This window comes from Colletotrichum jinshuiense, chromosome 9 (assembly GCF_051148585.1).
Source record: "Colletotrichum jinshuiense chromosome 9, complete sequence".
In the NCBI taxonomy this organism is placed as follows: domain Eukaryota; kingdom Fungi; phylum Ascomycota; class Sordariomycetes; order Glomerellales; family Glomerellaceae; genus Colletotrichum; species Colletotrichum jinshuiense.
The window spans coordinates 373020-387349 of record NC_139316.1 but is presented as its reverse complement, the minus strand read 5'-3'; the positions used below and the strand labels follow the sequence as shown (position 1 = coordinate 387349).

The 14330-nt window shown below is 55.1% G+C and overlaps 7 protein-coding genes across 7 annotated transcripts; 4 read left to right on the top strand and 3 right to left on the bottom strand.

The window, feature by feature from the left end:
- Positions 1 to 1221: 1221 nt before the first annotated feature.
- EsH8_IX_000107 (uncharacterized protein) lies at positions 1222 to 1695 on the top strand (the record flags this gene model as incomplete). Its single annotated transcript, XM_083266443.1, has 1 exon — positions 1222 to 1695. One exon carries the CDS (start codon positions 1222 to 1224, stop codon positions 1693 to 1695), a length of 474 nt encoding a protein of 157 aa, XP_083130008.1.
- Positions 1696 to 2098: 403 nt separating this feature from the next.
- Positions 2099 to 4528, bottom strand: EsH8_IX_000106 (dolichyl-P-Glc:Glc(2)Man(9)GlcNAc(2)-PP-dolichol alpha-1,2- glucosyltransferase; the record flags this gene model as incomplete). The annotated part of the gene is made up of 5 exons (XM_083266442.1): positions 2099 to 3285; positions 3336 to 3473; positions 3526 to 4100; positions 4158 to 4246; positions 4304 to 4528. The coding sequence occupies 5 exons, from the start codon at positions 4526 to 4528 to the stop codon at positions 2099 to 2101; spliced, it is 2214 nt and encodes a 737-aa protein (XP_083130007.1).
- Positions 4529 to 5104: 576 nt separating this feature from the next.
- On the bottom strand, positions 5105 to 5909 carry EsH8_IX_000105 (ubiquinol-cytochrome-c reductase complex subunit-domain-containing protein; the record flags this gene model as incomplete). The annotated part of the gene is made up of 6 exons (XM_083266441.1): positions 5105 to 5113; positions 5168 to 5221; positions 5277 to 5370; positions 5570 to 5623; positions 5766 to 5803; positions 5898 to 5909. The coding sequence occupies 6 exons, from the start codon at positions 5907 to 5909 to the stop codon at positions 5105 to 5107; spliced, it is 261 nt and encodes an 86-aa protein (XP_083130006.1).
- A 298-nt stretch (positions 5910 to 6207) lies between these two features.
- On the top strand, positions 6208 to 7270 carry EsH8_IX_000104 (vitamin-D-receptor interacting mediator subunit 4-domain-containing protein; the record flags this gene model as incomplete). The annotated part of the gene is made up of 2 exons (XM_083266440.1): positions 6208 to 6355; positions 6411 to 7270. 2 exons carry the CDS (start codon positions 6208 to 6210, stop codon positions 7268 to 7270), a joined length of 1008 nt encoding a protein of 335 aa, XP_083130005.1.
- Positions 7271 to 7576: 306 nt separating this feature from the next.
- Positions 7577 to 9561, bottom strand: EsH8_IX_000103 (transmembrane 9 family protein; the record flags this gene model as incomplete). The annotated part of the gene is made up of 2 exons (XM_083266439.1): positions 7577 to 7644; positions 7698 to 9561. The coding sequence occupies 2 exons, from the start codon at positions 9559 to 9561 to the stop codon at positions 7577 to 7579; spliced, it is 1932 nt and encodes a 643-aa protein (XP_083130004.1).
- Positions 9562 to 10219: 658 nt separating this feature from the next.
- EsH8_IX_000102 (small subunit rRNA maturation protein LCP5) lies at positions 10220 to 11320 on the top strand (the record flags this gene model as incomplete). Its single annotated transcript, XM_083266438.1, has 1 exon — positions 10220 to 11320. The coding sequence occupies one exon, from the start codon at positions 10220 to 10222 to the stop codon at positions 11318 to 11320; it is 1101 nt and encodes a 366-aa protein (XP_083130003.1).
- An 887-nt stretch (positions 11321 to 12207) lies between these two features.
- On the top strand, positions 12208 to 13919 carry EsH8_IX_000101 (flavin-containing monooxygenase; the record flags this gene model as incomplete). The annotated part of the gene is made up of 4 exons (XM_083266437.1): positions 12208 to 12462; positions 12519 to 12856; positions 12913 to 13497; positions 13550 to 13919. The coding sequence occupies 4 exons, from the start codon at positions 12208 to 12210 to the stop codon at positions 13917 to 13919; spliced, it is 1548 nt and encodes a 515-aa protein (XP_083130002.1).
- Between the last annotated feature and the right edge of the window lie 411 nt (positions 13920 to 14330).

Sequence of the window (14330 nt, the reverse complement as noted above, 5' to 3'; positions counted from 1 at the left end):
GACCTCGGATAAGATAAGCGGCTTCTGAATGGACGGGACAAGGAAACACCGGGGTTTGCCCCACACTCTCCCAAGAAGCCGAAGCCCCCCACAATCGAGGTCAGCTGGTACGTATCTTTGCATTCCCCCCTTCGGGGCTGTCAATGGGGGCTCGCTCGACCTATCGTGACCCCGTCATTACTCACTGTGGAGCCCCCCGTGCACGCCAGGCCCTCGCCAGGCCCAGTGTCCCGTTTCCGGTATTGGCCGAATGGGGGGGGGAAGTAGAGCGTTGCGGCATCTCGCCCCAAGCAACAACCCCGTGCCCCCCTTCCATCACCATTCCCTTTCCAGCCGTATCTCCCCTTGCCCCCCTCCCTCATCCAGTTTGGCGGGCCACAAGTGAGTCGACGTCAGGATTCATTCACACAAACCTGCTTCCGATACTCCGTACTTGGCCGTCCTTCGCTCAACGTTGGACCAGGGTTCGACAAGGCACACGAACAGCCAGCTCCGACACACGCCGCCTTCTACCCGACATACATACAACAGTGCATACACATACATACACAACCACCATCCCATTCCGTCCCGCCGGCATCCCGCACTCCCACGCCAGCACCTGTCTGTTTGCCTGTCTTTGCCTGCGCTTGCGCCTACGCTGCTGCACCCCTACACGCCGATCACCTCCCCCCGGGCTTCTCCGCGATCGAAATACCGCGCGCACGATCGAGACTGACTCAACCTTTCCTTTCCCGTTATATATCACCAACGGGACCGAGACGTTTCCCCTCTCCGGGCAGCGCTTCTTCACCGACCGTCGGAATACCTTCTAGACAAACGCCGGAAACCACGAGGCTGTCCATGTCCGTTTAGCCCTTGTAGCGGCTCCTCGTTTCCCTTCCCCGTGCGAAACTGTTTTGTAGTGCAAGCTTGGACGCCCTGTCCCAGCATCGACCCGGCTCGGGCACGGATGACAGCATAATCCCCAGCAACCTGGGAAGTCTCACACCAAGGGCAATAGGGGTCCCCGACCGAGGATTCAAATTTATCCTTTCCACAAAGCGGGAACCTCCTCCCTGTTGGGCCTCGCCTCGAAATATAACACCCTCCTTCCCCTCTCTCCCGAGGAAAAACGCAAACCCCCACCGCCCATCCACGGTGGTCGTGATATCGAACCGCATCTCATCATCCCCCAAACGGCGAAGGAGACCGGCTACACCACGGTCAGATATAAACACGATGCCCTCCCAACGACCCTTCTTCCTCTCCACCTTCTTCGCCTCCTTCCGACAACAGTCCCCCTCAGCGGCGACGCTTTCGTCGCAACAACCAAATAAGCACTCGACCCAGACGTCATCGTCGGCATCGTACGCCACACAGTCCCCCGCCTCGGCGCCGCGGGCCATATCGTCGAATGTATCTTCAAGTAGCGGAGGCAACAGCGGCGCCGCCAACACGGCGGCACGCTCGTCATCGGGCGTCGTGAACCAGTATCCCCTACACTCCCCGCGCGGCGGCGTCCCCATACCCGGCAGCCCGAACAGACGGCGTGGAAGCGACAGCAGCAGCGAAGGGTTCCGCGATGTTCTTGGTGCCGACAAGTGGTACATCGGCGGCCGGACGGCCGGCGGCGACGAGAAGTTCTTCAAGCTGGGCGTCGTCCGTAGGGTGCGGAGTAACGACGGCCTCAGTTTGGACAGACTGAGCTTATAGAATGAAGAACGGCCGCGGGTGACCGCGGCGGAGCGTATTGAAAGGATGATGAACATGACGAAGGACATCGGGATATGACTCGGGTACATAGGCGGCACGGGGCAAACGGCATTATCAACAAATCAACGATCTCTGCAACGGAGACACATCCGAACCCACGGTTGTTCGGGGGGTTCACAGGCGTTTGGACGGATTTATGATTTATCTCTCATCAGAACGACTCTTATGAGCCCGGCATGGGTTAGATGCACATGTGAAGGCGTAAAAAGAAAAGAAGTATAAAAAGCCTAGCAAAATAAGCCGGGAGTAGAATGGCTATACAGTGTTCTACCGCAACAATTTTTTATTATTCATTGTTGAGACGTGCAAACTAAGCAGCCGTGAAAGATTAATGGTGGCTGTCCTACCACATGAATCGCTGCATCCGGCCGCCGTCGAGGGTCCAGCCATCCTCGGTAACCCACTTGTACGGCTTGGCGATGAAGATGTACATGGTGACCAGGTTGACGAGCACGAACCACAGCGTCTCGAGGACGAGGCGAACGTCAAACTGCTTGCCGAACCTCGCGATGGAGCCCAGCCCCGGGAGCCGCTCGAGTTTGGCGAGGGCCGGGTGCGTGGCGGCGTGCTCGTGGAGCCTCCACGCCGGGACGAGGATGCGCCAGAAGACCCAGGGGAGGATGAAGTAGCGCGGCTCGACGAGAGGCGCCGTCATGAGCGAGAGCGTGGTGGCGACGACGAGGAGGATCGCGGTGGACGACGAGGTGGGCTCCGTGCTGTTCGACGTCGGCTCGTCGAGCTTGATGAGGGCGTAGGGGTGGTACAGTGGGTCAGCCGAGTCCCCGCGCTTCTCGTCGGCGACTGAGTGCACGTCTGGTCCTTCCAGCGGCTCGGTCGCCGGCGGGGTTTCCACGCGCTTCAACAGGCCCGAGGCGCCGAACGGTTTGTTGTCGAAGGGACTGGGGTGATGCTGGCTGTACTGTCCCGAGCATTCGTCCGTGTGGTCCGAAAGGACACCACCCTGGCCACAGCCGCCGAGCGCATCCCAGCACAGCCAGCGGGCGACGGTGTATGGGATGATGAGGTAGTACCGGAAGAGGCCCGGTCGGCGGATCGTGTAACGGAAGACGTAGAACATGTAGTGTCTGTTGTCTGCGAGGGTGAAGGGGTGGATGATTGTGTTGAACTTGACGACGAGGAGGGTCAGGAAAATGAGGAAAGGGGTGAGCAAGAGGTGGTAGAGCTTCTGTTGGATGAGTGCTTGGAGGGTGTTCAGCGCGAAGGAGGTATCAGAGGGCTTCGCTGCGGAGTTATGCAGCTCTGTGGACTCCTGGCTCTTGAGCTTTGGCTTCTTGGACGAACCAGACGAAGTGGATGCCTCCAGCGCATGCTTGCGGGCGGGGGTGGCATCGCTAGACACTGCGGGCTTGGGCGTGTTACTCTTGAAGATGGCATTGAAGACACCTCGAACGAACCGGAGGAGACCAACGACGGAAGGGAGGAAGAGTGGGAATGAAAAGAAGGCAAAGAGCGGCCAGATGTAGAGCATCTGGGCGAGGTGAATTGTCGCGACGTGGTTGGATTTGTCACCTGTTGCGCGTTAGATGAAAACCTCGTGAGGGCAGCCCGGCGAAACCCACCTAGTACGACGCCGCCGTTCCAGGCCACGAAGCCAGCGAAGAGGCCCATGGTGGTGATGTGCGGCCAGACCTTCTTCAAAACTCGGAAAGGGTTTGACAAGGCGGCGATGCCGATGCTCAGTGCGCTGAAAACCAAGTCTGACAAACGTTAGCGGAAGGCTTTTGGGAGAAGGGTGCCACGGGGAAATACCATCTGGCCAGGCAGTATTAAGAGGCGGGTCGTGAACATCGCCAACGGAGTATCTCCAGGCGAAGAACTTGACGTAATCGTTCAGGGTCGTCATGGTGGGCCTGACCACGGGTTTGGGGCGTAGGGTCTTGATGGCCGAGACGGCCTCCAAGCCACCCATGTAGACGACGACCCAGAAGACGTTCGTCTGCCTCATGAAAAGAGCCACGACACCAAGGAGAATGGCTGTCAAATCACTCAGAAAAGAGCTTCGTTCCTCGCGAACTCGGCGGAGGTGGTGGTAGTAAGCCACCAGGACAGACAAAGTCGAGACCACGTCTGTGTAGTAGAGGCCGGAAAAGAAGAAGAGGACCGGGAAGAGGGCGATGTTCCAGCCCAAGTGGATGGAGTAGAAGGACAGCACGACGGGGGGTGCTGGAGACTTGGCATCGCTGCGTCGGGTTTCAATCAAGTGGCGGCAGTGGGTTGCGAGGATGCCGACGCCGATGATGGCGATGATGTTGACTCCTCGCAGGTCGAGTACGGAGCACTCTGGTCGCATCATGACCTGGAGGTAATACTTTGAAAAAATGTAGCTGGGCACATCAGCAGTGAGCAGGGAGAAGCGTAGAGGCCTGAAAAACAGGACTTACATCCCTGGCGGAGTGGTGATCTTGTCGTCCCACTCAGTCCATCTGCCCTGGCAAAACTTCTGCGCTTGAGGAATGTGAAAGACTTCATCCTAGAAGACGTCAGTATTCTGCTACAACGATCTCGAGGTAATGGATATCAAGCTGACCAGGTATGGCCTGTCCACGTGCGCCATGACGTTGCTGCACCAGATCCATCCAAGGAGAAAGATGATGATGTACGAGGTGCGCATGAGCACATCATAGAGCTTGTTTGTCTTTGGGCCCGATGGGCTCGGGTTCGGGAGCCTCGGAGTGATGAGCCATAGCAGTGAGTAAAGAGTAATGACAGACAGGATGTTGAGTCCGTCGACAAAAGCTTCAATGGCCTTCATCGTGGCTGTAAGACGCCCCGGAGGACCGAGGTATGAAGACAAGACTGTTCAATTGCCACGGAGATGTGTTGGCCTAAATGTCCGAAGGAGAGTTTAGAAGAAAACAGATAAAAAGAGTGGAAGAAAAAGAAGATGATTGATGTGCGAGTTGCCTTGCAGAGGATCCGAGCTGGCTCCTGCAGCAAAGGCTCTTACACTTGAGAGTGAGTTGAAATAAAGTGAACAGTTCACCAGGTGTCCAAACGGGGGCGATTACGCGTATTCGCACTGTATTGACACAGTGCAGTTGCTATATCACGAACGAAATTTGACTTGTATGGCAATAGAAGCTGTTTTTCAGCAGTTTTCGCTCATGTAACGCCACCAAAATCTACAAATCCCCTCTGAGAAAGGTAGCAGAGGTGGCGGACGGCATTACTATCACCGTTTCAAGGCATCACACCAAATTGAAGTTCAAGAGTCTATTGTATCTTTTATACAAGCCCCGAAGGGAGAACACTCCCCAATCTCACATCTCCACCTTGCAATGCTTTCCCATTGTCTACGGTAACAAAGCACGCGTCGGTCAAAGTGCATTTAGAAGGGCTACAGGGGAGGGTTAGCATATTGCCTATATGGACCATCTCCAAGGGGACTTACGTTGTCAGAGGCGGGGATCTCCTTGATCCAGGTCTGGCCGATGACAGGGACCTTCTGTATAGGGGTCAGCATTGGTGCCATGAAGTCTTTGCGGGGTTGTGTATCGAACCTGGAGGATGTCCCTCTGGATTCTGGGAATGCCAGAAGTGTAGAAGAGGGCACCAACGCCAGCAGCGGCGCCGAAACCAGCAGCACGGGTTCCGCTGCATTCACTTGTCAGCAGACTGTTCCAATCGTTGCAATTGTCCATATTTCCCGATCGCTCGGCATTCGGACGTCCCTCCTTTCTAGCCCCGGAGTGGGACGGCAAGTCGACATATGGACGGGTTCATCGTGTCACGTCCTCCGAGACCAGAAACTTGGGTTCCACGCGTTATTCATTATAACCAGAGGCAGACTTACAACTTGACAGCGTGGGAGATGGTCCAGCCGCCAACGTTGGGAATGGTGTTGTATCTATGGTCATTTGGTCAGCCCACTATCCCGATGCGTGCGATCCCATTGCAGGGCGCGGCCCCCAAAATTTCCCGCTTCGAATGGCTCGTAGACAGGTCGGATGCCAGCGGTGCGAATCGCCGGGAGTATCGAGAGAGCGTACCTGGGGCCGAACTTGCTGCGGAAGACAGCGACACGGGCCTGTTCGAGGAATTTTGTCAGTGCTTGGTCGCTCACAGGAAGCTCTAGAGGTCCGGAATGTGTATGGAGCCGTCGGATATTGGCAGTGACTTACGGGAGAAGACATCTTGGATCTGGTGGTCGTGCAGACGAACTGGCGGGTTCAATTGCAAGTGCAAGAGGGAGATCGCGAAAGGATGATGATGTTGAGCGAGTTTCTTAGCGGGAAAAGCCGGCCGGATTTCCAATGCGCCTCAGGCTACAGGCCAGGAGCGAACATCGAAAGCTCCAGCCAATCGCCGTCCGCTTTCGGCCGACCCGCAATTCGGTTTAGCGGAACCAGCTCAGCCTTGCACGCAATTCCTCTCATCACACCTGTAGCTCAGCCAACGACATTGGCGGGCAAGAAGGGTTTGGACATCACCATGGACAAAATTATCGATGCACGCTTCGAGCGTGTCGAAAAGGCTCTCATCGGTCTCATCGAGTCGGTTGCCAAGTACCACCCCCACGCGAAGCAGGCATTGGACCTTCATGAAGCCGACAACGACCTAGCCAAAGGCCTCGACGATGGTAAGTGTGATTGTCGCGAAGCTGTGCCAGCACCCAGCTGACGTCTCGCCCGCAGTTCAGATCCACCAGAACAACAATCTGCGCCTACAGGAGCTCCGTGCGACTACCGCGTCCCTCGATGCCCAAATCCGGGAGACTCTCTCCAGTCTCGCGACAACCCGTAAGGATATCACGACGACTCAAATCACAATCTACGAAGACGGGCCCCACTACTCGGTCAAATACGACGAGCTCTTGAACTACGCTCGCCGTATTAGCAAGACCACCCTCCCGCCCGCGGCCCTCACAAACGGCGGCATTGCGACCGGTGGCGGTACCCCTGCGCCTGACACGAACGCGGGCATCACCACCAACCCCAACACCCCAGGCGGGGCAAACGGCATCCAAAGCCAGCCCGTCAGCGCCGCCCCGACACCCAGTCAAGCCCAGACCCCAGACCCCTCGGGCGCAGCAAACGGCGGTGCCAGCTTCTCGCAGGATCTCCAGGGGACACAACAGACCACAACGACAAGTGGCGCGACGTCCCTTCCCGACGGCCTCCGCAACCACCTCGACCCTCACTTCAACGCAAGCTTCATACCCTGGCCCAACGAATTCCAGATCCGCAGCGGCGCAATGGCCATCTACCAGGACCTGCAGGACAAGGGCATCGACCCACGCGGCTACGATCCCCAGCAGATCGCCGAGGCGAAGCGGAAGGAGGAGGAAGAGCGCAAGGCCCGCGAGGAGCAGGAGCGACTCGAGATCGAGAGGAAGAACAAGGAATACCAGGAGAAAATGGAGAAGATCCGCCGCGAGCAGCAGGAGGCGTACCGGCGCGACAGTATGGCAGTCGGCGCCGGCGCTTCGTCGGCCGGGAAGAGCAAGCAGTTCCAGTTCACCAGTCTTATGGATGATGACGACGACGACGAATAGTTGGTGAGTAGTGTAGCCAGGGGGCAATGTACAATACGAATCATTCGGGACATTAAAGGAGCAAGTTAAACATGCGCTGTTATTCGTGGGAAGCTGAAGGCAGCCCTTTTCATCTACCAACCATACCGTCTACCATCTAACAGGAATCATTTTTGAATATCATAATCAACCACGCTGTGCGCTGTGCCACGAACGTCTCGTCAATACTACAATGTAACGCTCAAGGGCTGATGATGAGTATTCGTACAACAATGTTCATACAAGGGCATCCAGCTGCCACATGCCAACGCCCCAATACAATGCCTTTTAATCGATCTTAATGGAGGCGTAGATCTTCCTGACAAACCACCAACTGGCAAAGTAGCCAATGGATCCTGCAAGCCTCCGTTAGCGCGATCCGAACACGGCTGAACACACGAGAACTTACCTGTGAGAATGAAGAACAGGAACGAAATCAGGGCGCTGTACCCAATGTAGAGCACGGTGCCAGCCAGGTTGCTTAGGTTCAACTTGGTGAAGAGGTACGTGAGGCAGTTGAGGAAGATGTAACCACCGCTCATGCCTGCGGCAAGGAACGAGCGCCATTGCCAGTTGTAGTTCTCGGAGCACAAGAGGAAGTACACCAGAAGAATAGTGACTGCGGCAGTTGTGACAATCATGAGGCCGTATGAGAGGAACAGGAAGCCGAACATGTAGTAAATGCGACTAAACCAGACGGAGCTCATGATGAAGTACAGCTCAACAAAGATGGCACCGAAGGGCAGGAGACCAACGATAAGCATGCTTGGGATCGGTCTGAGGTAGGTCGTAGTAGGGGGGATCTGGCGGGGGATCTGATTGGTCCTAACAGGCGCCTCAACAGGGGACGCGCGGAATCCCATCCATGATCCAGCGAACGAAAGGGGGACCGAGAGGAGAAACCAGATGAGGATGATGACCAGCATGGTTGTAAACGGTACGGCACCGGAAGACTCCTTCGCCCAGAGGAACAGGTCAAGGAAGAAGAATGCCCCAAAGACAATGCCCGGCACCAAGATCGGAGTCAGCGCGATGTTCATCTTCCACTTCTCACCCTGCAGGGACTTGTAAGTTCTGGCAGAGACATAGCCGCCTACAAAGCCCAGAAGGGTATAGAGAAGAAGGATGATGGTCCCAAGCGACCCACGGTTGGAGGGCGATAAGAAGCCGAGAAAAGCGAAGCAGATGGTGAAGCCGGTCATGACGAACAGCTGGACACCGTTGCCGAGAAGTACCGACAGGAGAAGGGGGTGCGATGGGTTTCGGAATACGTCGCCGTGAACGAGCTTCCAACCGGAATCCTCCTGTACTCCATCTTCCAGTGCTGACGTACCAGACAGATCATCCAAGTTGATCTGATCCAGGCGGTTGTATCGGGCAATGTCCTTCTTCAATGCTCTGACAAGAATGGACATGACGGTGAGAATCAAGATGACGACAATGATGGCAGTGTCAATAAGCCAGAACCAGTGGATCTTGGGGTCAAAGACGTGCAAGTACTTGTCCCAACGGGTCGCCCAAGCCGTCTTAGACTCGATCCAGTACACAGAGTACGAGAACTTGACCACCTTCTCAGTGCCATCCTCTTCAAAGATGATGGGCTCCATCGGTTTGTTGCAGTCAATACGGTCCGGGTAGGCTCGCGAGCTCGGCTCGACCACGACACCAACCACGCGAAACTGCGTGGCGTCACCGTTGACGGGGTGGTACTCAATGTTGATATCGTAGTGGTTGTTGAAGATGATGTTGCCGTTCTCGTCGGATCCTCCCATCAGAAATCCGGGGTTGTAGAAGGTCGTGTTCGTGAAGTCATCGTATATCTGCTGTCCAGCCGGCAGGCCGTCCACGAGCCAGTTCAAGCTGTAGCCCTGCTCGATGCGGCGCTTCACAAATCCAACGGCAGCCGGAGCGTACTTCTGGATGCAAAGCGGCTTGCACTTCTCGTCGTTCTTCATGAGGATCTCGAAGGGGGAAGTCATGATGCGGTCTCCGAAGAGAATGCTACCCAAGCTCTCCGTCACAGGCTGCGGGCCATTTTCGGGTTCGCAGAACTTGAAGCCAGGATGATAGTAGTCGTAAGACACAATCGAGTGGAGTCGCGAGTCGGAGGGAGCGGCCACTGGTTTAATGCTGTTGACATAGAGAGGAACAATGTCGCCCTTCTTGTAAGATGTCGGCGCAACACCGGGCAGGTAGAAGGCGGAGGCAAGCTGCGGAATGGCCAGCAGCGAGACTGCGAGCGCCGACGAAGGTGCCATATCCCGTAAATACATTGTGACCGAGATACTATAGCTCTGTTAAGTGTCCACGGTCAGCTTCGGTCGATTGCGAAAGAGTGTTGTTGACCGGCAGGAAAGTAGCGTGAAACATGAAACTGATGGGAATAGCTCCATGGATCGCGATTACGTACCCTGGATCTGTATCGCGAAACGGCCTATAGCCGGTGGATCATGCGGATTCCTTCTGCACCTGGCAACTTGTGTTGAGTATTGCTCAGGGTGGAATACGTGGAGCTCGCTATTGTGCTTGTTGTAAGCAGAGTGCTTCTATTTGGACAGATGGCCAATTGCCGGTGTTTTGTCAGGGCCGTGAGCTTCGTATCACCTCTCATCCACAGGAGCTCCTGGTTGCCTCGAACATCTGTCCCGAAAGGAGCTTAGTCACCCAGCCACGGCGGTCCGAGCTTCACCCCGGAACATTGTCTGGCCGGGGCTCTTGCACCCTGCCCAGGGGCATGTCGCGGAAGCACTGGAAGTGGGGGTCCGTCAGTCGGGGCCCACTAAACCCGCAGCACCGGGTCCCGCACTTGCAGATCGGTTTTGTGGTGGTTGCAAAGAAAAATTTCTGGTCGCGTTTTTGCTCCGTGGATCTCGACTTTTTTTCCTCTTTCCCTCCCCCTACGCTTCTTGAACTACTATCAAGAGGTCAAACATGGCCGCACCAAGCACTCTGCCAGCGCTGCTGGATTCATTGACGCAGTCGCTGTCCACTTCGCTCGACGCAACCCCCAAATCCTCGATCGAGCCTCCTCAGAACGGAATCTCGCTCCTTGACGTCAAGAACGAGTTGCTTCTCTCTTACTTGCAGAACCTCGTCTTCTTGATTCTGCTGAAATTGCGCAATGCCAAGAAGCAATCAAGCGACAAAGACACCACAACCGACACTACGGATGCAGTCGTGAAGAAGCTCGTAGAGCTCAGACTGTATCTCGAGAAGGGCGTGCGACCGCTTGAGGACAAGCTGCGGTACCAGATCGAGAAGATTCTTCGCGCCGCAGATGACGCTGAACGGAACGCTCAGGCAGTCAATGCTTCGAAGGGCGCAAATTCCGACGACTCAGACGATTCGGCATCCGACGATGAATCGGGTAGCGACGACGGGCTGGGCGCAGAGGGAGACGTGAAGGCATCCAACCTGCAAGCTCGACCAGATGCCTTTGTGCGACCCGCCGCCGCCTCTGCTGCCGTTGCTACTGCTAAGAAGGACGGAGTCTACCGGCCACCGAAAATCGCACCCACAGTCATGCCGTCCGAACGCCGAGAGAAGACTGACCGTCGGCCGCTCAAGTCTGCTACCATGGACGAGTTCATCGAATCCGAGATGTCGACTGCACCTATGGCGGAACCCAGCATTGGTACGACCATTGTCTCTGGCGGCCGCAGGATGAAGACGGCGGCAGACCGCAAGACTGAAGACGAGCGCCGCAACTACGAAGAAACCAACTTCGTCCGTTTGCCGACGCAGAGCAAAAAGGCCAAGGCACAAGAGGCTGCAAAGACGGGCCGCAGTGGTCGCATGCAATTCGGTGGCGAGGAATGGAGGGAGTTGAGCGAAGGCGTTGACCGCATCAACAGACTCACGGCGCGCAAGAGCGGCGGTGGCACCCGCGATCTGCTCGATAAGAGCCGGAAGCGCGGTAGGGAGACGACTGATGGGCCCAAGAGCAGTGGTCACGGACCCGAGATTGGCGAGAGATTCCAGAAGAGGGCCAAGGTGTTGGAGGCGGGCCGACGGGACAGAGGCAAGCGATAGACAAAAAGATACCCACCCAAGTCATCGAGCAGCGGTCGGAGAAAAATCTGCCGAGCTCCTAGGAACCCATGTCAATTTAACTCGATTTTACATTATCATGCTGCCGCCATCGTGTGTTTTGCGCGATGTTGTGCCTGGATTCGCAGCGTTTGGCAAAGGGTCAACCGGGAGGCGGCAGGGGCGCGGAGTCAAATCCGATCGGCCAGTGACGCCCTAAATTCCCGATGGACTACCTATTTGGTCTAGGCCACCCAACCAACTCAATAGGCGGGTCATGGTTCTCGGGCGATGTATTCCGTAGTGTCTGCATCAATGCCCTGCAGCGAGTAGCGGTTCGGCCTTGGTTTCCCCATGCCCCTCCCTGGTTGGGATGAAATTAGGGAGCTTTTCTGACGAAGGCACAAGAAAAAACCAAAGGATTCTGAGTGGTCGTTGGAGGGCTTGATCAAACGACGGCCCAAGTCATGCATGTCAATGGCGGACTGAATTGGCTCACCCCGTCTTCACATGCTTCAAACTTGGTGTTTCAATCGGTTCCCCTAGCGTTCCTGGTGACGTCAATCGGCCATAATTGGTGGGCCGCTCGTCAACCGTCTCACTCTCACCTCACTACACTCCCCCTCTGCCAGCTCCAGGGCAATCAAGCTCACATGCCAGTAAGGTGACCAGAGCTCCCAGAGCTCTCTAGACCAGCTTTACCATTCCCCCAATCGGCCATTCCCATTCAAAGTTCGTAGGGTTTATACACTTGGTCTCCCCCCTCCCTCTCCTTCACTTGCTTTCCTTCTTTCTTCTTCCAACATCAAGAATAGGGCAATTCCATTGCTCAATTGCACTCTGTCTACCATTCAGCATATAAACCCTAGACTTGAGACCCGGACGCCACGATGCCATCCGAATCTCGCATCGAGAACCCCATCTTCCACCCTTTCCTCTTCCTCTTTCAGCTCTTTCAATGGCTTGCGGATAAAATCTTCTCTCCCACTCCTCCCGAGCCAAGCACCCATCTGAGCCGACCCAAGATTGCTGTCATTGGAGCTGGTATCACTGGTGTGACCTCTGCTGCCCACTGCATCGGCCATGGCTTTGACGTTGTCATCTTTGAGGCTGGCGGGCGCGAGAACTTGGGCGGAATCTGGAGCGTACGGCCGCCCCCAATGCCTTTGAGAGGAATGTCTCGCTAACACCCAGCAAACAGAAAGTGAATAATTCGTCGAGTCTCCAGATTCACTCGATGATGTTTCGCTTCCATCCTTCTGTCAAATGGGAGCGTGGATACCCTGATAGGCAACAGATTCTTAGCCAGGTCAAGCAGCTTTGGAAGAAATATGGACTGGAAACTCGAACCAAATTCGACACCCCTGTTGAGAAGGTGTACCAGGATGAGAAAGGCCGATGGGTCGTCAACAACACTGCCAATGGCCACTTTGAGGGCGTTATCGCTGCCGTCGGAACCTGCGGGGAGCCCAAGATGCCTCAACTTCCCGGTCTGGACACCTTTAAGGGCAATGTGTATCATTCCAGCCAGCTTACCGGGTATGGAAGTCTTTTAACTTTACGGGTCGAAAAAAACAAGGCTAATAACGAGACAGAAAGAACGCAAAGGGAAAGAAAATGGTGGTCATTGGCGGCGGCGCCAGTGCCGTCGAGGCCTTGGAGTTCGCCGTGGATGAGGAAGCCGAGAAGACATCAATCCTGTCCCGCAGCGACAAGTGGATCATTCCTCGCAATCCCATCATAAACATGCTGCTCGCCATGAATATTCTTGGCCAAGAGACGCGTTTGTCGTGGATTCCTGAGACCTTGCTCCGGAAATTCTTTTACCGAGACCTGCAAGACATCGCGCCTCGCAGCAAGGGCATCTACATGGACACGCCCATGGTCAATAGCCACGTCATGGACTCCATTCGATCTGGAAAAGCTGAGTGGGTTCGTGGTGATATCGAGGGATTCACTGCCGACGGTGTCATTGTCAACAGAAGATCCCAAGGTGTTCCGAAGGGAGGCCCAGGCAGGAGACAGGTCATCCCCGCCGATATTATCGTCATGGCAACTGGATTCAAGCGCCCGTCTTTGGACTTCCTGCCTGATGACTGCTTCAAAGAGCCGTACAGCCCTCCCGATTGGTATATCCAGACGTTCCCCCCGCACCATCCCTCCATCTCTGCTATCAACTGGTAAGCCCGTCTCTATCTCTCACAAGTGGTATTTGTCACTAACTTGTCACAGCACCTACGTCGCTGCTATCGGTACTGTTGGCAACTGGCACATTGGCATCTACACAAGGATTCTTCTCATGTTCCTCATCGACCCCATGACGAGACCCCATCCTTTCTGGATGAAGTCTTGGATTGAGATGACCAAGCTGCTCAAGTCCGCCTCGCCCACTGGTGCCTTTGACTTCTTCACTTACCTCGAGCTTCTATGGTGGTTTGCTTTCAGCATCACTTTCAACCCGTTCCGATGGAAGTGGGCCTTCTTCGTATTCTTCGGCCTGGGCTTCATGCTACCCAAGAAAGTTGTAGAAGTTGAGAGCCGCATTCGCAACGGATTGGGTTTCCACGATGAGGTTGGACGTGACGTGGGACACAGCATCTAAGGATACAGAAGTGTGCATGGTATTATAACCGAGACTGTAACAATCAGCGTGAAAGTTATCACCTGAAGCGGAAAGCTATTTGATCTTGGTTTGCACATGACACTTGGTATCAGCCAAAAGTTTTGAATCGTGTAGTATAATGTACTATAACAGTAATGACTTGTCTAGATCTAAGAAAATGAGACAAGTGACGATCATTTGAAACCCCTCACCGGTATTTGTCTGAATTCGAAGCATGCCTGTCTTACTTTAGTGTGGAACCAAGTCTGGCGTTGCGTCATGATCGTCAATACCATATTGTTGACTGTTAACGGACATTGACACAAAAGAGCGGGGTTCGGCGAATAGGATATCAAGTACCGACTCTTTCCAATCAAAGAACGCCGCCAAACACCAGGCCATGAGGAGTAA